Raw genomic sequence first — 26,533 nt, 5'->3', positions numbered from 1 at the left:
GAGACTAGCGGGGAGGCGAGTGGCGGGCAGGTAGGTGGGGTGAGGAGACGAGCAGCGGCCAGGTGGGCAGGAGCGCTGGGTGGATGGCGGGGAGGCGAGCGGCGGGCAGGTAGGTGGGGCGAGGAGGCGAGCGGCGGCCGGGCAGGCAGGAGCGCTGGGTGGATGGCGAGGAGACTAGCGGGGAGGCGAGCAGCGGGCAGGTAGGTGGGGTGAGGAGGCGAGCGGCGGCCGGGCAGGCAAGAGCACTGGGCGGACGGTGAGGAGACTGCAGGGAGGCTGATTTGTCTCGGGCCTCACACCCCTCTAGGGACAGCGCCGACCCGCTGCTCTGAGCGGCGTGTTAAGGGTGCCGGGCCGGGGCCAAGGGGTTGGATAAGAGGCAGAGGGTCTTGGGGGGCAGTCAGGGGACAAGGAGATATATGCACTCTGGGATAAGTTGTGATAAGCTCTTTTGTGAGCACACAAGGGAAGGGGAGGTGCTCCCCCTCATCCTTACAGCAGCTTATCACAAACTGGCCTTATAAATATTATTTCTCCTATTTTACAAATGTGGAGACAGACACAGGGGTAGAGTTATGTGCACATGACAACCTACAACTCAAGAGTTTTTGACTCTCAGTCAGATGCTCAATCTATAAGACTACAACTGCTTCCTCTGTCAACAGAAAAATTGCTCTCTGGAGACCTGATCTACATTAGAAAATTAAGTCAGCTTAACTATGTCACTCGGGTCTCTGAACAGTGTAGTTAAGCCGATCTATCCCCTAGTGCAGACAGTGCTAGACTGACAGAAGACTTCTTCCATCAACCCAGCTATCGCCACTTGAGGAGACAGATTACCCAGGAGAACGTCTCCCGTTGGTGTAGGCAAGTGTCTGTGCTGAAGTGGTGCAGCTGCAGCTGTGTAGCTGTGCCACTATTGCATTTTAAGTGTAGACAAGCTCTAAATCTTCCATATATAAAGTCTCCATCTGCAGCCATATCATATTATGGGATCTGATCATACCTCACAAGCTAAACCAAATTAGGCCTGGTCAATACTTGGATGGAAAATCAAGGAAAACTCTGATATTGCAGAGTGGTGTTGCTGATTGCATTTTTTCTGAGTTTCAATACTGAACCAATGCACTGGTATTGTTGCTGGAGATGACATCTTTTAGGCAAGATGTAAAACAGAGCTCCTCACCAGGCCTGGTCATCAGGAACCCTTTGAGGTTTTTCAAGTGCCCTGGGCAAACGCATTTGGACAGTGGTGCTCTGCTTTCCCAAATACTCGCACAATTTCAAGCACACAGGATTCCTCTGTATCGCATTTTTATCTGAGCAATGAAATAATGTGGACAGATAATTGATTTATTACAGTGCTACATCACAACTGTGGTCATTTACTCAGTTTATTGCATCAATGTAATAATAATTAGAGTGCAATAGTCTCCCTTCCATCATTCTTTACACAGAAAATTAAACCCAGAGAGCTCTCTCTCAACACACACACGCCTCCTAATGACGACTTTGAAATTCTTCCATCATACAATATTTAGCTCACTTGATCATTTTGCTATCTCACTGAACTCTTGACAGTAATAAATATATTGGGAACGCTATACCTTCCTCTGTCCATACTGCAGTGATACCATTCATACTGTGAAAGACATGGTTGCATTAGCATGCTGCATTTTTGTTATAAGCAAACCCTGACTTTAAAGGGATTTATGAATAATCAGTCAGAAAATGCCAAATTCAGGCTGAAATCTGATGCAAGATTTTTGCCCCACACATTTAAAAACATTGAAGAAAAATTTTCTTGGCTGCTCTGGCACAATGAGTGTGGAAAGCAAACGGAAAAGTAGTCATTTTTTCTATTATAATTCAATAAAATTACTCTCATTTAAAGACTGACCTTTGTCAAGAAATCTAGCCACACCTGGGTCAAAGAAATCTAAAATGAAAATTAACAGCACCACAAGATATTGATCTTCAAAAGTGCTCACTAAGAACCTGATCAAAAGACTGTCAAAATCAATGAGAGTCTTTCCATTGACTTCAGTGGGCTTCGGATCAGGTTTCAGGAGCACAGGGCATACTTCATACGTCTTTTCATCTGGATTTAATGGATTCATTGTGCCCTCCTAATCACATTTTCCCCAACCCATAATCTACTCTCTAGAAGTCTTTTGTAATAGGAATGCCATTACCCTGTTGGAGAAGCAACTACTTCCGTGACCTCCTGGATCATCTAGGCTCAATCACTGCACAGCTTCTGCACTGGGGATAAGATGGAAGAATATGCCCACTGGAGAGCTCAATAGCCACTTGCATTACAAGATCTATTCAAAATAAATGGGTATTTAAGTATATTAAATACAGGACTTCAGGAAGAGGAACGTGAAATATTATTCTCCTTTCTAATCATGGGACCTTTAAATGTATGAATCAGAAAAAGTCAGCATGACGTGCCAATCCCTGGAGGGCTTACTGACCTTGTGCTATCTAGTGGACTGAGTTAAGTGGCAGCTGGGAACTCAGATGCACAAGGACATGGCAGTGAAGTTTTGGCTCTCTCCTGCTGGCTAGAGAAACAAGCTCCTCATCCCACTCATTTAAATTCTTGTATTTTACGTGTTGCTGCTGCTACCACCTCAGGAGCAGGTACTGTGGGCAGTGGGAACTTGCAGCTCTCTATCCTCCAGGCAGTGATAGGGCTAGAGATCTCAATTAGATTGCACTGACCTTACCTCCACCCAAAAATATTCATGTAAAACATTCTGGATCCGATCTGCAGAAACAGATCTGAAGTCACCTGGGAGTCTCTAACATTCCTCCCTAAGCCATAATGAGTTAATTAGGTTTAATTTAGCAAAATGCAAGAACAAACAAAAGCCTGGAGATTAAGGTTTGTGATTTCATCATATTTGTATGCTGAATATCATCTCAATCATAAAATGACTTTAACAAATCACATGATATCAAGGCAGTCAGGTTTCAAAGGTACAACCTGAAAAACATTCAACACAACTCTCTTAACGGTTTAACAAAGATGAATTCACAAGCCTATTAAGATAGGTCTACACCACAATGAAAAACCCACAGCTCTGAGTCTCAGAGCCTGGGTCAATTGACTCAGGCGGCGGGGTTTGGACTGCAGGGCTAAAGATAGCAGTGTAGATGTCTGGGCTCTGTGGCCAACCTCCATCACCAGGTTTCAGCACCTATGGTCCAGCCCGAGCCTGAAAGTCTACACTGCAAATTTTAGCCCTGCAACCTAAGCCCCGCGAGCCCGAGTCAGTTGACCCGGGCAAGCCGCAGCCATGCCACAGGTCTTTTATTACAATGTAGACATACGCTTAGCGGCAGTAACAAACAAGTTAAATTTAAAATGTTGTCATCTGCTTTTACAGCTCTGGCCTGTTGGAATTTTGTTAAAGATTCCAGTGCAATTTCTAAAGCTAGCATTAAAGATATATTTGCCTTTACACCCCAATCTGGCCCAAGACATACATTATATACATATACACATTTATTTATTTATTTAACATATGATACAAACCAGGCTGTCCATTTATACTGATGGATGTTTCCTTCCATCTCCAATGAGCGCAAAGTACCATAGCTTATCATCATGGTTAAAATTCTCAGTGTCTGTAGAGATGCTGGGTGTGATAAGTAATTTTCAAGTAGGACTGGTCAGGATTTGAGGGATACCAGCAACTGGGGTCATGGTGACCATTTCAAGACAGCTGAAACTCACCACAGACATTTTCCTGCAACAGCTGGAAGCTGCTGTGAAGCGATTTGGATAGACTGTCTGGAAGATAGTAATTTAAACTGTGACTTCTCTCTAAGACGAGCTGATGACTTGTTTATTAGGAATACTGAAAGGTATAGGGTCAAAACACTGAAGTTCATTGACGCACACTGGGTAAAGCAAACCAAACTGTCAAGTTGCCAGGTCTAGAAAGGCAAGTCTGTTCCATCTTGACAAAGGGCAATTCCCTCAATCTGTATTTCAATTTCTCATTCTACACCTCTTCATGGCAGGCATTGTGGCTTTCTTTGAGTTTGGAAAGAGCTACAGGCTCTACTACAATCTAAATAATAATAAGTACCATCACTGGAAAATTAGTAACCGGTATATAAAAAAAAAAAACTTTGATTAAACTTTTCTTCCAGAACCAGTGTCAACTCCCTTACTCCAAGAACATATTAATACTGTGCATATATTGTACTGTATAAACCAAAACTGCAGAAAAGGACCTGGGGATTACAGTGGATGAGAAGCTGGATATGAGTCAGCAATGTGCCCTTGTTGCCAAGAAGGCTAATGGCATACTGGGCTGCATTAGTAGGAGCATTGCCAGCAGATTGAGGGAAGTGATTATTCCCCTCTATTTGGCACTGGTGAGGCCACATCTAGAGTACTGCATCCAGTTTTGGACCCCCCACTACAGAAAGGATGTGGACAAGTTGGATAGAGTCCAGCAGAGGGCAACGAAAACGATCAGGGGGCTGGGGCACATGACTTACGAGAAGAGGCTGAGGGAACTGGGCTTGTTTAGTCTGCAGAAGAGAAGAGTGAGGGGGGATTTGGTAGCAGCCTTCAACTACCTGAAAGGGGGTTTCAAAGAGGATGGAGCTCAGCTGTTCTCTGGTGGCAGATGACAGAACAAGGAGCAATGGTCTCAAGTTGCAGTGGGGGAGATCTAGGTTGGATATTAGGAAACACTATTTCACTAGGAGGGTGGTGAAGCACTGGAATGGAGGTGGTGGAATCTCCATCCTTAGAAGTTTTTAAGGCCCAGCTTGACAAAGCCCTGACTGGGATGATTTAGTTGGGGTTGGTCCTGCTTTGAGCAGGGGGTTGGACTAGATGACCTCCTGAGGTCTCTTCCAACCCTAATCTTCTATGATTCTATAAAAACTCAGCATTCTATCCTCCCACAGTGTATTTCTATAGCTGTCCTCAAAGACATCTGTCTGCACAAGGTATAAAGTCTTCAAACAGTGCAAATCTTCTAGTATGGATTATTGTTTCCACAGTATTTAGAATAGCTCAGAGTTGCAAAGCTCCTTTAAGACACCCAGGGACTCTGACCACAAAGAATGTCCTTACAAGGAACTTAACCTAGACTGCTTCATTACATAGCTTGAAAAGAACAAAAAAAGAAAGATTCATAATACTTAATGGAAGACAGTCACAGTTTTGATGAACGCCTCACTGGGCTCTCTGGAAAATTGATTTACAGAAACCGGTTGTGAAAAGACCATGGTGTGACAGGTGCTTTACAAATCAGGGGAACAAACAGGCCTCGCTCACAGACAACAGTAACATATTAAATATAAGAAAGAGGGAATTACTCAGTGTCCCAAGCAATTCAGTAGGAAAGGTCAGGGAACGGTGCAGAAGGCTGAAGGGTTTTTCTGGGTAGGAATACTAGATTTTAAAAGATAGTTAGATTTAAATCATCCTACAGGTTAACATTAAAAGCATATCAGAAGCCCTTCTCTTCTGATGGTCTCAATAAGTTTGGTTACTGCTCCACTCAGGTCATAGTATTATATTGGCATCTTCTTCTCCCCTTAGCTCACCAATTTGTGACATTTGTATTGCCTTGTAAAGTGGAGACATGGGGAACTTCACTTCTGCCCCTGTAAGTACACCACACCCTGCTGAGATACTAGAGTAATGGGCGGCAACAGCAGTATACAACAGCCTAGAGATCTATACACTGTTATTTTAAACTTGTATCTTGGACTCATTTCATCCCCCACTTCACATCATTTGGTTATTTGAAGTGTTGCTGTTGCTGTGTTGCTCCCAAGATATTAGAGAAACAAGGTAGGTGAGGTAATATCTTTTATTGGACCAGCTTATGTTGGCAAAAGAGACAAGCTTTCAAGCTACACAGAGCTTTCTTCAGGTCTTCATTTGGTTAGGTTTTTGTTGTTGTTGTTTCACTGTTTCTTTGTGTAGTTCAGTAAAAACTGGAAGCTACCTTAGATTTGACAAGAACAATAGCTGGAATTAATAGGCCTTTCACTTAGAACTGAGGCGGCTTCCTGTCCTGTTTCAGCAACACATTCCTTATATGGATGAGTAAAATAATGCAGGGTTTGGAAAAGAGTGAGATTTATTTCAAAGCATGTGATCTAATAGAAACAGTCAGGAGAAGCCAGTAGTTAATGCTTTGTTTCATTTAACATGCTCGCCTTCATATGGTTTTTCTTATGTGCACATGTGAGGGAGCCAGGTAGATTTGAGAAAGTGTCCGGTAGTGAAGTAATCTCTTATTGATTTTCTGCCTTCTTATGTTAATATGGAACAGGAATGACTTAAGAATTCAGGAGACATTTCTATGATTCTAGATTCTATGATTTTTCTCTAGCTAAATCTGCAGACCGCGTACTTACACCCAGATCAGAACACTCTGCACAAAGATTTATATGATAAGGGGTAAGACCCACTGATATATCACAAGGCTCTGATATAAACATGTCTTTCATCTCTGCTACATACAGAAGACTGGCCATGACTCTAAGTGCTTAGAGCCTAAGAAATACCATAAGTGAAGAAATGAACAGAAGTCAGCTATTTATGTTAATTTGTTAATGTTACAATCCCTCATCAGAAGTTTACTATTATTCAAAGTCTTCCTTGTGAGACTAGGAATCCATTGTACACTTATTTCAGGTCAAAATATATGGAAGAAATGTCCATGTATTTTAGGAAGATCCAATTTTGGATTAAAAGGTAAGAATAATGAATTTATAGTATGAATGAGTTCATCACCTTTGACTTAATTCTTTATAGCTTACTTATATTCTCATTCTTTAAAATATTCTAGGTGACAATGTCTGCTCTCTGTCTCTGTATAAGCAGATGCTCAAGGGCTCTAATATCTGCACATTACTGTCTAGTCATCTGCAGGCTAAAGGGATCATACACAACAGGCTTTCTTGATCCCAGCAAAGCTCAATTTCAGGACAATACAACTTTACCTGGGTTTCCCTGGTGAGTAGCACAAGATCAGGAACAGAATTTAGGTCAGTCTGATTTAGTTGTGCATAAATTACCAGGTTTTTCTAATAATCTAAAATAGAAGTGCTCAGAAAAATAAAGGTCACTGGGCTACTGATGTCACGCTCTCTTCTCTTTTATTTGCATACTCACGACTCAAGAGTATTTCACTATTCCTATTTTAGAAATTTAGTTTCTACTTCTACTCCTAGTTTTTTACTGCTTCGCTTGGGGAAATATTTTCCACATGTTTATTAGTCTCTGTCCAAATTCAGTAGTAGGTTACTCAATAAAAAGTGCAGGTACCCAGTCATGTCACATGGGTATTTCAGAGCCAAGGAGTCACTTTAGAGAAATATAAACACTGGCTGCACTGATGCAATAGGTGTTTTTTGGCTTGTTTGTTTTTGTTTTGGCAAGAGTACAGGTGAGAGGTGTTGGATCAACAGCCCTTGGGGACAGAATAATCTATTTTACCACAGAACAGCCATAAGAACGGCCATACTAGGTCAGACCAAAGGTCCATCTAGCCCAGTATCCGGTCTTCCGACAGTGGCCAATGCCAGGTGCCCCAGAGAGAATGAACAGAACAGGTAATTATCAAGTGATCCATCCCCCGTCGCCCGTTCCCAGCTTCCGGCAAACAGAGGCTAAGGACAATCCCTGCCCATCCTGGCTAATAGCCATTGATAGACGTATCCTCCACGAATTTATGTAGTTCTTTTTTGAATCCTGTTATAGTCTTGGCCTTCACAACATCCTCTGGCAAGGAGTTCCACAGGTTGACTGTGCGTTGTATGAAAAAATGCTTCCTTTGGTTTGTTTTAAACCCGCTGCCTATTAATTTCAGTTGGTGGCCCCTAGTTCTTGTGTTATGAGAAGGAGTAAATAACACTTCCTTATTTACTTTCTCCACACCAGTCATGATTTTAATAGACCTCTATCATATCCCTCCTTAGTCGTCTCTTTTCCAAGCTGAAAAGTCCCAGTCTTATAAATCTCTCCTCATAAGGCAGCCGTTCCATACCCCTAATAATTTTTGTTGCCCTTTTCTGAACCTTTTCCAAGTCTTTTTTGAGATGGGGCGACCACATCTGCATGCAGTATTCAAGATGTGGGTGTACCATGGATTTATATAGAGGCAATATGATATTCTGTCTTATTATCTATGCCTTTCTTAATGATTCCCAACATTCTGTTAGCTTTTTTGACTGCCGCTGCGCACTGAGTGGATGTTTTCAGAGAACTATCCACAATGACTCCAGGATCTCTTTCTTGAGTGGTAACAGCTAATTTAGACCCCATCATTTTATATGTATAGTTGGGATTATGTTTTCCAGTGTGCATTACCTTGCATTTATCAACACTGAGTTTCTTCTGCCATTTTGTTGCCCAGTCACCCAGTTTTTGAGAGATCCTTTTATACTTTGCTTAAGAGCCTTTGGTGAGGGACCTTGTCAAAGGCTTTCTGAAAATCTAAATACACTATATCCTGTGGATCCCCCTTGTTCACATGCTTGTTGACCCCCTCAAAGAATTCTAGTAGATTGGTGAGGCATGATTTCTCTTTACAAAAACCATGTTGACTATTCCCCAACAAATTATGTTCATCTATGTATCTGACAATTTTGTTCTTTATGATAGTTTCAACCAGTTTGCCCGGTACTGAAGTCAGGGTTACTGGCCGGTAATTGCCGGGGTCACCTCTGGAGCCCTTTTTAAAAATTGGCGTCACATTAGCTATTCTCCAGTCATTTGGTACAGAAGCTGATTTAAATGATAGGTTACAGATAACAGTTAGTAGTCCTGCAATTTCACATTTAAGTTCCTTCAGAACTCTTGGGTGAATACCATCTGGTCCTGGTGACTTATTACTGTTTAGTTTATCAATTTGTTCCAAAACCTCCTCTAATGACACCTCAATCTGGGACAGTTCCTCAGACCTGTCACCTAAAAAGAATGGCTCAGGTTTGGAAATCTCCCTCACATCCTGAACCGTGAAGACCGATGCAAAGAATTCATTTAGTTTCTCCGCAATGGCCTTCTTGTCCTTGAGTGCTCCTTTAGCATTTTTATTGTCCAGTGGCCCCATTGGTTTTTTAGCAGGCTTCCTGCTTCTGATGTACTTAAAATTTTTGTTGCTATTACTTTTTGAGTCTTTGGGCTAGCTGTTCTTCAAATTATTTTTTGGCCTTCCTAATTATATTTTTAAACTTCATTTGCCAGAGTTCATGCACCTTTCTATTTTCCTCATAGTATAGATGAGGCTACCACAGAGCATGACACTGTGCTTTAACAAAAACCTGGAGGGACCCCCTACTAGGGGCAAGACAACAATGTGAACACCTGTCTTTCTGACTATATCTACACAATAGAATTCTGCTGGCATAGCTACATCGGTCAGGACTGTGAAAGGATGTGATCCTGACCAATATAAACTGTGTCAGCAGAAGCCCCTAGTGTAGATGCAGGTAATCCAGCAAAAATGTGCTTTTACTGGTTGTGACATTATATGATTAAAACATGACCATGTAGATCATTGTTGCTACCACTGATATATAATTGCAACCAATCTTATACAACGTGTGTCAAGTACGGTCTCAATAGAAAAGTTATGATTTGCTGGATATGATTATGCTATTTGTATGCATGTATCATTTTTGTTATCTGAAGTTATGAATATTAACTATGTACCTGTATTTAAAATGTTTGCTCATGTGGTAATACCCACAAGGTATTTAGCCTGCACACATTGTGAAGGGACTATTCAAGTTAAATGGCCCATTAAGGTACACTTAACTCACAATGGACCATGGAAGACGCCCTTCCACACCTGATGGACTTTCATGTGAACATTCTAACTAGAGTTTGGGTAATGGCCTCTGCTATGACTAAGCGAAGCAGGCATAGACATGTGACTTGCCCATGTGACTCCAAAATCCATCTTGTTACCTATATTTTTTCATAAGCTGTGCGGAGGGCTTTGTTTGAAACAATGCTTCCTTCCACTTGGCAGAAGCTATAAAAGGCCCTGGAAACATCTCCATTTTGCCTCTTTTTTGCTCCAACCTCTGGACTATGGACTTATACTAATGGGAGCATTCTAACCAAAGGACTGAGTGATTTAGAAGCAACCAGAGACTTAACAAGCCAGCAGTTTATTCCATCAGTGCTACAAGCCTGAACCAAGACATTTTCAATTATTGCATGTATTTGATTCCTTCAGCCAATTTTAACTCTCACCTACCTTTCTTTTTATACATAAACCTTTAGATATTAGATACCCAATAATCATGCTGTTGCCTTTACTTTTGTCGCTGGTTTGGTATATCTTATGGGAGAATAACCACCAGCTTTGGGGAGGGGTATCTGCCCTATTTTTCAGCAGTTTGTCCTGAATTTAGTATTCTCAGTTGTGACCCACTAAGGCACAATGACACTGGTATAGCTTGTTTTGCTTGTGGGGGTGGTGTTTACCACACTGGTACAAAGCACAGCCTTGCCAGTAATGCTGCATCCACACTAGGAGAACACTACCAGTACAAGAATACCTGCATGGGAGTACTGGTAAAACTCTCCTTGTGTAGAGGCACAGGTCTGACAAGTAGTGTTTTATATATAATAAAAATCCTTTTCCCCTCCCCCATATATATATATATATATATATATGTGCTCTTCAGCTGGGATTTTCAAAGGAGACTAAGGAAGTATAGTGCCTAACTCCCAAGGCACCTACCATTCATAGGCACCTTTGCAAATCCCAGCCCTTAGGAATATTTCAATGAGATATTTTCCTTTGTCATTTCTTAATTTATTATAAAGGGGTAACATTCTGGTATAAGGCAAGAAGATCTACTAGCACAAGAGACAGGTAGAAGGGCTAAGGGTTTGAATGCCCCTAATTTGCTGATACTTTAGGATAAATTAATAAAATGGTACAGTAACTATAATGCTATTGCTATTTGTTTGAGAAAAAAGCCCTACACAAAATCTAGCTGCCGACTGTTGCGAGAGTTTCTGAGGGCAAGGATGAAAATCTGTTCTACTAAACCTTGGCCAAAAGCATCACGTTCCTGTCAACAGTGATTCATGCAGTAGGATTTATATGCTAACTTGGACATAAATCACAGAATTAGGCAGTCTCAATATCCTACGAGATTTGGTCACATTTGCAGCCCCTGAACTATGCAGTGAACCTTTCTAGTAGCGGGGAATACCTAAGATAGACCACAACAATCAAGACTGGTTGAGCTACATTAGCAGTAGTGCAGCCAACCACATAACAGTGACCTCAGAAACATTCTTTAATCCCACCCCCTGCTCAATGGTTAGCTTATTTTTAGGTTGAATAATCAGCTTTAGCTTCAAGAGTCTGAATTCTTGAAATACAAAACAGAACAATTGGTCATTGATGAACAGAACTAGTGAATCAGTCCTTATAAAACAGCTTCACTGTAATTAACAGTTGATGGAAAAATATCTGCATTCCTAGAAACTTCAGTTTCAGGCACAGGATTTGGTGGAGGGTTGGGATGAGGCAGCTGTAAAAATACCTCAAATATGCAGCAGAAGTGGTCGCTGAAAACCCACTTTGTAGGTCTGTAAAACATTAAACATACTTGAAGCCTTTTCCCTACTCATAAATCAATTTTTTTAAGACTTTCTTGAGTCTCTTTAGCTCTTACCAGCTTATAAAATGTACCACCACTTAAACTGACTAGATTTTGCTCTGGAAGGAATTCCTCCAGCGGAGACCATAACAGGCAGAAGCTGTATTCACAACTGCCGCTAAGTGTGCAAAATTCTGGATGTCTATAGTGAAGAGTCGGGAGACTCACTTCAGGCCAAAAAGATCAGATCAGATCAGATCATCCTCTCCATGAGCTAATGTATAATACTACACAGCATGTTTTGAGACGAGTTGCCAAGCATCTCAATGAGATGCACCTGATGGATGTTCATACTGAGAATTCGCAATACTGATAAACAATGAACAAGGGAATTCATTCCCAGCTGCTGATTGGACGCGGTACCGCTGGGACCACAGACCCCTTCACGCCTCCCCGTTTCTAGCGGCCCCGAGGAACCCCTCCCCTCCCCCCCGCGCTATGGACTCCGCGGTCTGCAGCCGCCTCCAGCCCGGCCGGCTTATTAAGATTCAGCGGAGCAACGGTTTAATTCACAGTGCAATTATAAAGACTGTAAACGTCGAAAGGCTGTCTGTCTCGGTAGAATGGTCAGAAGGGGACTCAACCAAAGGAAAAGAGATTGAGATTGAGCTGTTTTCATTACTTTTGTCACAGTACGTATTGCACCATGCTGTAAATGTGGCAAATACAAGCCTGAAAACAGTTAGGTTTCTTATTTAATGTAAATAGTTTTTGTTTCCAATGAGGCAGTTTCTGGTACTCCTATGCAATATTACTCAGCTTTTTTATTGTAAAGAATCAACTCACTGTTTAGTACTGGGAAGGGATTTAAGCGGATTAACATATGGGTTGCCAGTAGTCAATGTGCAATAGAGCTGAAGACTGTCTCTGTTGGGTTGTGAGATCTGTGTTGAGATCCATTTTGGTGGTTGGTTTTTAACCTGAACTCTCTATTTTTTAAATAGCTACAGAAAAGTAAAACACTTGAACAGATAAGTGTGTTGGACGTAATTTCTGTGATTCCAGTTTGAATACCAGTGATTTTTAATTCTTTTGACATGGCAAAGCAGAAATGAAACCAAGCTTCATCTGATTAAAATACAGATCCATGTAACTGCTAGATCTCTGGATCTTTCTGTAGTTCATAGCATGTGTGTTCAAAGGTTTGTTTGAACTGGTTTAAAGTAGTTTGCAACTTTATTCATACAACTTAAACCTCTGTATTTTGCTTCAGATAAGGTTGATATTGTGGTCTTCCATCAGACTTCAATAATTTCTGGGTGGGTCACATTTTTAACCTGTTACATTCTATGTGAAGTGTTTTGTACTTTCCTTGTGTGTAAACCACTCCAGAAGGCAAAATCTTTCCACAGAAAGCACAGCCCACATCAGTCCTAAGCGCTATAGTCAGAAAGTACTGTACATAAATAAGAAATGCCATGAAAAACTCACCAAACATCTAGGTATAGTGTCTAGAAAAAAGCATGAGAGTCTGGAGTCATTCCATTCTAGAAGTATTCAATCCCATTTTGGAACAATCCCATATCTGTATATGTGTGAAAACCCTGGGCATCCCTCATACTGCAAGGTTCAGATTTGCCATCAGAAAAAGATCTCTTTACTTTTTTCTTTTGTATTTTGATAAACACTGAAGAAGCTGGAGCTGTTGAAAACATTAAACTTGAGGAACTATGAGAACTGGTTTGTTTAGTGTTGCGGAAACCTTTATGCTTTCAATACACAATTAGTAATCAAACTGTTTTGTATACTTGTTTCAGTTTTCATTTTGACAAACAAGCACTGTAATTAAAGCTATTAGAATAAAATCTCTTAACTATTTAAAAATAAAATAAAATAAAAAAAAAATAAAAAAAAGGGGGGGAGGGATAGCTCAGTGGTTTGAGCATTGGCCTGCTAAACCCAGGGTTGTGAGTTCAATCCTTGAGGGGGCCACTTGGGGATCTGGGGCAAAATCAGTACTTGGTCCTGCTAGTGAAGGCAGGGGGCTGGACTCGATGACCTTTCAAGGTCCCTTCCAGTTCTAGGAGATGGGATATCTCCATTATTTCTTTCTTTCTTTCTTCTAAGGGAATGCTTACTAGCTGCCAGCTGCTGACAAGTTAAAAAATTTTCTTTACAGTTTATACTACCTCATTCAAGAGTTGGAATTAAAGGATCTTCAACAAAATCTGATTTGTAAAACAAAGTCATCAAAAGTTATTTTGTTACTAATTCTGCAGTACAAAGTTTTGAAGGAATCTGTTCTTGCCTGAAAGACCCACTCAATCTCTGCTTTGGTGCAGTCAAATTATGAGGAGCGGGGAGCATGAACAAAAAAGACAAGTCAGATTAAGAAAAATGGGACTCCAAAAGGATAATGTTTATATGTCCATGGCTAAGTGCTAGAAACCTGCAAGACGCTATGGATTCTGAGCCCCAAAAGAGCACTCCACTATGTGCTAGTGCAGGGGTCGGCAACGTTAGGCACGCGGCTCACCAGGGTAAGCACCCTGATGGGCCGGGCCACTTTATTTACCCGCTGACGCGGCAGGTTGGGCCGATCGCGGCCCCCACTGGCCGCGGTTCGCCGTCCCGGGCCAATGGGGGCGGCGAGAAGCCGCGGCCAGCACATCCCTCACCTGCGCCGCTTCCCGCCGCCCCCATTGGCCCAGGACGGCGAACTGCGGCCAGCGGGGGCCGCCATCGGCCGAACCTGCCGCATCAGCAGGTAAATACCCTGGCAAGCCGCGTGCCAGAGGTTGCCGACCCCTGTGCTAGTGTGTAATCCAAGAGCATGAAAAAAGCAGGATTTATTTCACATGCTATTAGTCTAGAAGAAGGGAGTTTAATACAAGCCAATAAAGCATTTGGTAGAAAGAAGGAAAAGCTTTCACCTGAAAAGATCTGATTTGATTTTCTCTGATGATTTGTGTGTAAACAACAGCCTTTTTTTTTTCCTCTTTGCTTTTACATAAGAGTTCTTCTGGACACATGCCACCCTGGCACTGACACATGCAGTCTAATGATAAGGATTTAAAGGTGAAAAGAGAATACAGCCCAGACAACTGGAATGGACTTGGTAAATGTTAGTGAGTTCAGTCTCAGTCAAACCAGAAACTGCTAAGCACAAGAGACAGTAAACTCATTCAGCCTCTGACTCCTCCATTCTCTAATCATCAAGGTTCTCAACATCACAGCTGAATTTTATTCTAATTGCTTCTGGGTGAAATTTTTTCTTGTTGGTGCTGTCAACAGACAAAAGTTCTGCTTCAATGAAGTGGTCCTCACCATCCCCAACTGTGTTATCGTGACTGAAAGAGAATGTAAAGACTGCAAATGCCTAGGTGTTGAATATAAGATACGGTGTTAACAACAAAGCAAAAATATCATTGTTAGGAAATACCCCATTCTATTCAGAACATCTACAATGACAGCTCAACCAATGAACCATAATGAGCAAGGAACTTTCTAGATCGGAAGTTAGTTTTAATATTTTTTCTTCGCCTTTGATCTCATTTCTGTTCTATTTCTTAGTGGTCTTAAACACTATGGCAGGGGTAGGCAACCTACGGCATGCATGCCGAAGGCGGTACGCGAGCTGATCTTCAGTGGCACTCACACTGCCCGGGTCCTGGCCACTGGTCTGGGGGGCTCTGCATTTTAATTTAATTTTAAATGAAGCTTCTAAATATTTTAAAAACCTTATTTACTTTACATACAATAGTTTAGTATATTATAGACTTATAGAAAGAGACCTTCTAAAAACGTTAAAATGTATTACTGGCACGCGAAACCTTAAATGAGAGTGAATAAATGAAGACTCGGCACACCACTTCTGAAAGGTTGCCAACCCCTGCACTATGGTAATCTTCCTCTTTGTTCCTTCAATTATGAATCTGTTCTGAGGTACTGCCTAGGAGCCACAGTCATGGGGCAAGACAACATGGTGCTAGGTGCTGTACAAACACAGAACAAAGTTTTTGGTACTAGTTTTTTTTTGTCATTAGTAAATAAACCACTCTCTTACATAGCAATTTATCAGTATAGTGAATTTTTTTGTGTCTGGCAACCTGCAGAACTAACAGCAGGGAACCATTTTTTTCTCCCTTTGAAATCTCAACATGTTTCTATGACACAAAAAAGTAGTCACCAAAACAACTACAAAAATATTCAGAATAAGAGAAAAAAACATTTCCATATAGAAATTCCAATCACCACTGAAAAATTCCATCGCCTAATAGACGGCCTCAATAACTCCTAAGGCATAATTACTCAGAAAAAGTTGAACTAAGGAAAAAAACTTTATAAATGTAAACAATATTAAACTTTCAATAATGCATCTAAAGGCATAATTCTATTACTTTACACAAGCAGCCCTGATCTACTCTACAGAGTTAGATTGACGTAAGGCAACTTAAAGTGATCTAACTCTGTACGCGTCAACAATAAAATGTTGTTCCCGCCAATGTAACTCACCTGCTAAGCCAACTTAATAACTCCACCTCTGTGAGAGGCGTAGCACTTAGGTCGACGTAGTTAGGTCAACGCAGTGTAAGTGCAGACACTGTGTTGCTTACATTGACTGTTGCCGGCTTTCAGAAACCATCCCACAATGTCCCACACTGACAGTTAAATCAGTACAAGTGCTTCTGGTGAGGACGTGCAACGCCAACACAAGGAACTTAGTGTGGACATACAAAAGCGATGTAATTACTATGATGGCTGATCGTTGACGTAACTTAGGTTGACATAATTTTATAGGTAGACATACCCAAATAAGAAAAAACAGCGATAGACAATTCACAAGTTAGGTTATGGAGAATCAGATAAATTGAGTGTTAAAGGCCTCTAACCCATTTACAAATCCTTTAATATATATCTAGTAGACCAAAAAAGCCTTTGTTTCACTGTAATAAAAATACAGATCTTCTTTGTAGAGTCACAATTTTGCAGGAACTATGACAGACATTAAAACTCAGAGACAACCATCACCATGGAAAAAACAGCCCATCAGTTTCTTTCTACAAGCTTAGGTAGCCTTGGCCACATGAGGAAAGAGATATTCTTTGCTCTGTGCTCATTTCTAAAGATCACCACCTCTTTTTTCCCCTTACACATATATCAATCTCTCCTGACCAGTAAATATGTCTATGGAAATGGCAATAAGAAAAAGCGGTTGAGCTGTTGCAACTGAGGGCACAGCAGCAGAATCTTTAGTGAATCAATAGTGAATATTTTTGATTAAAAGTTCAAAACTAATGGGAGAAACAAACAAAAATACCAAACCCCTAAAGTATATAACTTTAATTCTAATCCCAGAATCACTGCAAAGACTTTTTCCAGAGAAATCTTGGAGTTAGAACTAAAAATTGTACGTGAACCTGAGCTATCTGCACAACAGACTCTCCAATACAGAAAATGCAGAGGGAGATTATGAGGGAAACAGAAAAATGCAAGGAAACTCTTACTCTCAATGTCCCCTTAGATGTCATAGGAATTCCATGGAAAGTATACGTCTATCTAGTTTCTTATTATAATAATGTCCATCAGCATACTATCACAATGCTTCCAAGAGATATTCTAATTAAGCTCTATTCTTGGTTGTTTGGGCTAAATGGCCTTCTTAAACTGAATGCATTTTTAATTCCAAAATTTGAGTCCATAAATCCTGGGACATGCTGGGTATGGCGATAGACTTCTAAATCCAAAGAAATTCCTGACAGTCAACCAACTAAAGCCCGAATTTCACCTGAAATGTTCCTAAACACCTACATTTCCCTGTGTCCAAGAAAGAAAGGAAAAAAAATCACCAAAACAATGAAATAAACAATTTAACGACCTACAAGTCTAAAAGCAGGATCCAGGAAGCATGGCAGGGGAGGATTTAGAGATGGCTGGGGTTTCACACACAGCCTCCTTGGCCCTCACAATGTCACTTGGGGGCAGAGTAAAGGGGTTGCCCACTCAGCAGGCTCCAGGCAATGTCAGGTTTTTTTTAAGCATGTTACTCAGTTAACTACCTGGAATATATTTACAACAACAAAAAATTGAGTCAATGTATGTTTTATTCCCCTAGGAAGAAGTGGACAAAAAGCTCCAATACACTACAGAACTACAAAAAACACAAATAAGAGGTCATTCTAACAGCAGAGTCCTTCTGAGCTCTCTCTAGTCGGATGCGCTTACAAAAATACTCTGGGACAAGATGAATTAGTTGCTCAAATACCATAGTTATTGACACTTTAGAAGGACAGAGGAAGAGGCATACATAAATATAAAATGATCTTCTGCCTATCTAAACTAACATTTGGGAATATTAAGATATTCTTTTTTTAAATCTATCACCAAGAATGATCTGTTATCAGATATTTACAATTTTATCTTTATAAAGACTTTAACTTCAGAAAATGATCAAACTTTATACAATAATAATAAAAATATCCACACTGAATTCTTCTTACAACACCAAGAGACCTGTCTTTTAGACCTGCTAAGTGCCAGACACACACAGCACTTACTGTAATTTCTATGAGGAGTAAGGAGTCAAATAATTTCACTCCCAATGTACACAGTTCTATGAACTTTCTTTCTGCATCGTCAAGATTATAGGAAGGTTACAGGAATGATAATTGCAGAAGATTTCCATTAGCAAATACAATCTAGCTATGTAGAGAGTCCAAGCTTATTGAAACAAACAGCATTTAGGGCATCATTCAACCCCCAATTAAGTCAATGTACAGTGTCTCACTGATTTCAGTGGAGATGAATCAGGCCCTTAACACAGATGGCATGAATTACTTGTTCTAAAATTCTGAATAAAAATTCCTTATGAAATCACAAAGTGTAGGTAGCCAGTTTGTGTAGCAGGAATGATCACATCTCAACTGCACAACAGCTCTGTGGTGCTGTGTAAGATCTGGGGGGGGGGAAGGGGCACAGGAATTGTTTAGAAGGTTAGAGGAGCAGAATCTCCCCTCCTTGACTGGATATTCCCAGAAATATTTCTGAGGTTAGAGGATCCTATAGCAAACAGGCCTGTGTTAATGAACAGTGTTTGTAAATGGGATAACATTCTTTATAAACTTAAGGAAATGGCACAATGAATATTATGTCAGATTCCCCTTTCCTGATTCTCAAAATTTAGGAACAACTAACCAGTCTCTGGGCTAGACCAATATATTCCTGCCAGAGCGACTCACTGCACACAAGGGAGCCAAGAGAAGGCAGCTTTCAGCCATTCTTTGAGAGGTAACACACTGTACTATAAATAAGTGTAATGTGCTAATATAGCTTAGAAGTGCTGCATTTAAAGATCTAATTGATGTTATGTTCTGTATGTTTCCTCTCTGTAACCTCACTTGGTAGTAAAAACCTAGTTTAAAAAAAAAAAGGGGGGGACTGCTATAATTAATTTATTATGGAAGAAGTTCAGTCTGTTGCTACTGGAGTGAACTTTAACCCTGCCTTCTTCACAGAAGCAGGTAGCACTGATGCAACAGCCTACTTGCTGAAGGACGAGATCTCAACTCTGTACAGAACAGGTCTCACAGGGGACTTGTGAACACAGAGAGGTCACTGAGGACATAATGACCCAAAGATAACTGGCTGGTAATGTCACAGTAAGGTCTCATGTGTCTGCCACTCTTTCAGAGCTCTGACAATTATTGTAGTAATGCTCAGAGCCACAATCTGGATGAGAACCCTAACGTAGTACGCACAGATTACCTACCATCCATTCTAAGGTTTTCTATGGTTCCCACAAACACAGTAACTAAGTGCTATGACAGCACAGAACAAGAAAGGAGCCTGGGAATCATTTATGTGATTGCAAGAGTGCAATAAGGGGTTAGCTTCAGGACTCTGGGGTCTCCCTTGTTTCCCCATCTTGCAACTTGAGGACTGAACAAAAGCTTTAAGGCAAATGTTTTAAAGTTTCTGAGACACACTGAAGAGCGACAATCTGACAATTTGCTCAATAAACCCAATGGCTACAGATTCCAAGAGTCAGCAAACGCCTTCTCTGCCCTCCTGATCTCTTCCTTCTGAAGCTTCAGAAACATTGGGCCTCATTCTCCATTGCCTTGCAGCTTGTGTAGTCATTTACTCCAGTGCAAAGGAGGTGTCAAATGCTACCAGATCAGAATGGTAGCATTTTACACCCAGTTTGCACAGGTGCAAGTGATGAAAAGTTGTAGAGCTTGTCTACACTTGAAACACTGCAGTGGCACACCTGCAGGGCTGCAGCTGAGCTGCTGTAGAGCTTCAGTGTAAACACTCACTACAGTGACTGGAGGGTTTCTCCAATTCGTATAATTAATCCACCTTCCCAAGAGGCATTAGCTAGGTCAGTGGAATAATTCTCCCATCCACCTAGTGCGGTGTACACGGGGGTTAGGTTAACTTAACTCATCGCTCAGGGGTATGGATCTTGCACACCCCTGAATGACATAGCTGCGTCGACGTAACTTTTGAGTGTAGACCTGGCCTCGGATGGCTAACAGGCTTTTCTAGTAAGCAGGTTAGGGTAGTGGTAAGAACTGGGGGCTAAAGCCAATTACAGAATCCCCTATCATATTGGTGCTGAACAATACTAAGTACTGCTGAATACCATCTACTAGGGTTAAGCATGAGACTTGAATGTAAATATTTCCTGGGGGTGTAATAGTGCATGGTCATCCAGCAGGATGTATAACCAGAACCAGTAAAACAATAGGATCAATTTCACAATGCTGTGTGGGGACCTTAACTCATGACCTCTGCCAGAGGGGAAGAGATGTTTATTAATCTGGAATTTTCATGATAAATAAAAAGCACGGAAAATATAAAATCCTATTGCACAATTCTAATAGGACAAATTAAATGTGTAGTTAAAAAATCAGACTAACGATAATATTGCCTTCTTACACAGAACCTGCAGCACATCGTGCTGTTCCAAGTTCTATGCTTTGCTGGTGCACGTCAGCCTTGGCCTGGTGCCCCATTCATCTTCTTCATTATTTCAGCTCTGAGCCTTCCACGCAGCTTTACTAACACACTTAAATCCTGACCTGCAGCCCTCCCTGCCTCTTGCTACTCCAGACAAGGGCCTTTCTATGGCAGGGCCCATTAGCCATGCCAAACATATACTGGTTTTATGATATGAACCAATATCTAGTAGGACTGTGGTGGAGCTCACAAAACGTATTTTCAGCTGTGCCCTAAGAAAGATGTGAACTCCAGCCCCTAGAATATACTGGCACATCACCCCAGATTGCCATCAAACACTATTTTAAAAAAAAGTTTTATAAGAAGATTTAGAAATTCTTATCTAAGGTGCATCTAATTCCATTTCCATGTACCCAGACAGCCTGCTTTAAACATTCAGTTTATGTTTTGCAATCCTAAATCTCCCCAATCCTGTTCCCTGTTCATTAGGCACTAACTCAATCTCACACCAATTACAGGAAGACAAGGTGCACAGACTGATATATACAACATGGTTATATTTCAACAACAATCATTGCTTAAGAAAAGCCACATTTCCAAATCACAAACAAAAAATATTAGTTCCGTCTTTTCCAGCAGGCTGACCTCTCCATCCAGGTATCTTCTCCCATTCCAACAGATCAGGACTCTAAATGCTGATCATATCCCATCACAACCAAGACCACACACCATCCTGCTATTGTGGAAGCACAGCCAAATGGAAAAGGTCTCATTCTCACCCTATTCCCTTTCTGAACCCATTAACTCTTGCATCTACAAAGTTGCTACTGTAACTACGCCTATACTCAAATATTCCCAACAGTTTAGGGTAATATACAGAAGCCCAAGAGAAAAGGATGCCAAAATCTGCCAGGTTAAATTCTATCTGTGCTAAATCTTTTAAGACCTCTGGGAGCACTATTTCAATAGATATATTTAAAGGTGACTGGAAACAGACTAGCTGAGTGACAGCATCATCTTGTTTGCACAGGAATAGCCCTTGTTCTTTCGGATACCTGCAGACTGGCAAATCTAAACCCTCATTACACCGAAATGTTGATAACCAAGAGTAGCCTATTTGGACTGACCACTCTGAAGACCTCTAAAAGGCCAGAACCAAGCACAGCTGTGTTACATTATCACCCAAGACTGCCAGAAGGGCCCTAAAGACCCAATACGTGATGAGTGCTCTGCTTACTCTATTGTCAGGCATCTGTCATTTTAGGACAGCCCAAATCTTCAGCGATTAGAAAGGATTTAACAAGCCCAAGGCCTGGTCTACACTGAAAAGTTAGGTCGACCCAGCTACATCACTCAGAGGTGTGCAAAATCCACAAACAGCTAAGTCTATCGACAGACCTAGATACCGCCTCTTGAGGAGGTGGATTCCTACGTTGCCAGGAGAACCCCTCCCATCCCGTATAGTAGTATCTACACGGAAGCACCACAGCAGTGCCGTTGCCACTGTAGCATTTAAAGTGTAGACAAGTCTTAAGTCATCCCCACTGCATCTGTGAGGCAACAGGCCAACCCACCACTATACAGGAATATTGAATGTAAATCTTTATTCTCTGTTAGGCTACAGATATCAGGTTTTGGGGCTGAGACCATCATGTGCTATGGGCAGCCACTTATTGAATATTCTTGTGCTGTTAGCAGCCAAATGTCCAAAATTTCAGTGGATTGAAGGTGGCCCATCTTCAGTTTCCAGTGCCAGCCACCTAAAAAGCCATCACTGAAAAGGAGAGAATCAACATTTTGAGGCAAAAACCACAAGCACATACTTGGCTTGCAAATAGAGTACATCAACAAGCAAAGATACGGAAACAAAAACCCTCAGTAATTTAATTACTGGCCTGGAATCTGCTGACTGCCTGTTAACAGTTCGAGAGCTCAAACAATTAAGAGACCACCCTATGATTCCTGAGTTTTTTCACCCCATATGAGGACATCCACAACCATGGCAAATATATCCAGAAATGTGAGTGTCTTTAGGAAACCCTTTCTTTTTCACAATCCTATACTAACTTAAAAATCAAGCTCCCAATCCTCTCCCTCCTGTCATGTTCATAGACAACTAGAGACCTTTGTTAGACATTGAATTCATTTCCCTTTGAAATGTTTCCAAATGTTCGGAAGATGAGAAAAAGCTTCCTTCACATCTTGTTATCCTAATGAAATGATGGAGGTTCTTTATTACTACCACTGTGGAAAGAACACCTTGCAGGAATGTCCTGCCAGGCAAAGGCCAGATACATGTGTGAGATACCAAATACCTGTGTGAGAACTTCTCAGGAGGCTCCATACTCCAAAATTCTACTTCACAGTTCTCACTCAGTTTTATTTGCTGCAAAGGGAATTCTGTTCATTGGAAGATTCTGATATGACAGAACTGCTTTCTGATCCCACCAGTGAAAACTGGCAAGGCCAGAACAGCAAACAGCCTGTGGGGCCAGAGGAAACACTGCCTTCTACGTAACCATGTGTCATGACAGAGCCTCTCGGCATATTATGATTCTTTCAATAGCAAAACCCTCAGACTGGAAAATAACAGAAGAATAGAAACTACAGTATGAAAGCATAAGGCCAATCTCTATCCAAAGTCTTTTTCCTAGCTATATAAAGGCAGCAATAATTGGTAATGGGGAAAATGACAGTAGATGCCCCAGAGGTGTCTTGTGAAATGTCAACTATTCCCTCATGATAAAGAGAACAGTATAAGGTCATTTCTTTTGGGAGTAATGCTTCTTTTCTCAGGTAACTTCAGAGAGCAAACCTTTGACTCTTGTTGCATAAAGCCCGGGCTCATTATCTATTATGGTTGCAAATCTGATGGAGAGAGGACAGTACTACTATGTTTACCCTTTCTTCCCTTCTATATAGCCAGAACTACTAAGTCCCAGCATCTAAAAATTACCCTGCCCTCTGCTTCTGGAACTGTAGTGCACACACAAAAATAATTTCTGGGCCAAAGTTTTTCACTAACTACTAGTTTTAAAATGATCAAAAAGGAAAGGAAAGTCTGCACGTTCCTTCTAAGATGTCATCATTTGGAGAGCATGCAACCTGGGACTCAGATGCATCGAGGTGACTTCTTTATTCAGTCTTTCCTCATGGTTACAGTCTTCAGAGACCAACAGAAGCAAAACAACTCTTTTTAAATATCACAACAAGCAAAATGCCAAATTTCATTTGAATTTATTATGAAAATCTTGTCCCCGGTCCAATTTCAGTGCTCAAAGACAAAACTGAAACAAGGTCAGGTTCATGTTAGCTAAACTTACCAGAATTTATTGTAGAGTGACTCTGAGCAGCTATGAATAAACACTCCCCATAGGAGCCACGTTAAAAAAGTAAGTCTGATGACTGAAAAAGGCTAGAAACAAGAGTGCTTTAGCTTACCTGAAATATGGTTTGGGCCACTATTCATTGTGACAGAAGAACATCTAGCATGTTATGTAGTAAGCGTAAACCCAGATCCTGATCTCCATTACACTGGTGTAAATCTGATAACTTTGTCTTCAACTGAGTTACATCATTGTAAATGAGATCAGATTTCGGCCCACACTCTAAGAGCTAATGCAATCAGGAGAATCTCAAGTAGGAGTACAGAAGTTATTATAACTGTGTATTTGGCACTGTTGCAACTGTTTCTGAAATACTGTGTCCAGTTCTGGTGCCCACAATTCAAAAAGGATATTGACAAACTGGAGCAGGTTCAGAGAAGAGTCACAAAAATGACTGAAGGATTAGAAAACATGCCTTATAGTAGCAGACTCCAGGAGGGGGTCATTAACCATTTGGAACAATTTACCAAGGGCCATGGGGGATTCTCCATCACTGTGATTTTTTAAATCAAGATCGGATGCTTTTCTAAAAAAGAGTGGCTCTAGGAATTATTTTGTGGTATACAGGGGGTCAGATTAGATGATCACAACAGTCCCTCCAATCTCGGAAACTATGAATCTACATTGCTTTTTAATATACAATCAACTCTGCTAGAAGGACACCACATTTCCTTAACAGAATTTTGTTAAACCTTACATTAAGCGTTAACATTTTAAAGAAATATTTTTGTATTTCAATTAATAAAATGAGGAAAACAGTTTCAACTAGTGTCACAGCTTTTCCGTGGCAGATAAATGAGAAAGTGTGCGCTACAGTATAAATGTCCCTGAGGCTTCAATTTACATAAGAACGGCCATACTGGGTCAGATCAATGGTCCATCTAGCCCAATATCCTGTCTTCCAAAAGTGGCCAGTGCCCGATGCTTCAAAGGGAATGAACAGAACAGACCAAATATCAAGTGATCCACCCCCAGTTATCCAGTCCCAACTTCTGGCAGTTGAGACACCCAGAACATGGGGATGCATCCCTGACCACCTTGGCTAATAGCCATTGAAGGACTGATTCTCCATTAACTTATTTAATTCTTTTTTGAACCCAGCTGTCTTCTGGTCTTCACAACATCCCCTGGCAATGAGTTCCACAGGTTGGCTCTGTGTATTTATTTTATAAAAACTGATCCAGTAAGATGAAATAACCCGCAGAAGTAAATGATTTAATATTTTAACATTAAAATATTCTCTTGCTTACCGAAAATTTCTCCGTTTTTGGCATATTCTGTCACAAGGTACAACATGCTTTTGGTCTCCATCACCTGTTGATGGAGAAATTGCATATTAGTTTAGTTGGAGAAGGGTAAAAACTACATAAATATAGCTATTCCAGCCCTTCTCCCCCAAAGAAAGTCACTTAAGGTCTCAAGCCTGCAAACACGTACACAGATGCTTAAATTTAGTCACGTGACTGACTTCAACCGGGCTACCGTGTGCTGACGGTTAGCCAAATGCTTAAGTATTTTGCTAAAATTGGAGCCTAAATGACAACTTAGATTTGATTCTTAGTCCCAAATAATACCTATGAGAAGCTGACAACTCCAAATGCTAACTGAGTGAACAGACTTGGCCTGAAAGTGGTTTGCACTTGAGCCAACATGTCTGAGTGACTGTTCTGCTTAACTCCTCTTCTGACTTGCTGGAAAATTATTAGTGTCTGTAGACAGGAAAGAAGCTTGGAGCCCTTGCTGCCCTCAGTCGTCATGGTGGAAAAAAACAATGCATTGCACATTTGGGAAAGACTGGCTAATCCGATAAATCACGAGATTCCATTGATACCATAATGCAATTGTGCGCAGTACAGTAATGGAACCATCACATCCCCAGTTTCACCTTTCTGGAAATTTTACAAACAACTTAAAACTTCTTTCCTCAGACATTTATAGCCCTGATGCTGTTTGAGTGACCTTCTCCACAAGTTTCAGAGTGGTAGCCGTGTTAGTCTGTATCAGCAAAAAGAACGAGGAGTACTTGTGGCACCTTAGAGACTCTACGGTGCCACAAGTACTCCTCGTTCTTTTCCACAAGGATAGCCTGTTCTCAATTTGGAAACACTGGACAAAAATCTACATCTCTAAATTTGACATAAAAATTTCTGCGCTGTCCCAAACAAGGGGATTTCACCTAAGAATTCAGGACACAAACTTGCCAAGAAATCTACCCCCAAAAGGAAAACTTCCTTGATTACACTGCAGTTTTTCTTCCTATGCATCACCCTAGCTTAATCTTTTAAATGTTCCCTCAGTAGCTCATTACACAAGTAGCAGGACCAAAAACAGACTGAAAAACTGTATTTTAAAATAAAAATAGTCATTTAAGATTTTTTTCTCCAGCAGGTTATAACAATTTAAGTGTCAGTCACATTTTGGACCTCAACTATTTAAACAAAACTGAGCACTGTAATTTGTTAAAGACAGACCAACCTGAGTAAGTTGTGGGCACAGCCTCCTTTAATCATGATTTTCCGGCTTTTTATTTATTCACAATCTGGAAACTATTGCAACAG

The 26,533-nt window shown here is 40.9% G+C and overlaps 1 protein-coding gene across 2 annotated transcripts in view; it reads right to left on the bottom strand.

Annotated features, from left to right (window-relative positions):
• Positions 1-26,533, bottom strand: part of SIK2 (salt inducible kinase 2) — a 105,402-nt gene that overhangs the window by 61,299 nt on the left and 17,570 nt on the right. For both annotated transcript variants that reach the window (XM_024207165.3, XM_024207166.3), the window contains exon 3: positions 25,226-25,289. In XM_024207165.3, the coding sequence (XP_024062933.2) occupies positions 25,226-25,289 (64 nt within the window). The remainder of the gene's footprint in view (positions 1-25,225; positions 25,290-26,533) is intronic.

The sequence above is a fragment of the Terrapene carolina genome, unplaced genomic scaffold, assembly GCF_002925995.2.
Source record: "Terrapene carolina triunguis isolate 2854851 unplaced genomic scaffold, T_m_triunguis-2.0 Scaffold374, whole genome shotgun sequence".
Classification (NCBI taxonomy): Eukaryota; Metazoa; Chordata; order Testudines; family Emydidae; genus Terrapene; species Terrapene triunguis.
This window is presented reverse-complemented; position numbering and strand designations above follow the sequence as displayed.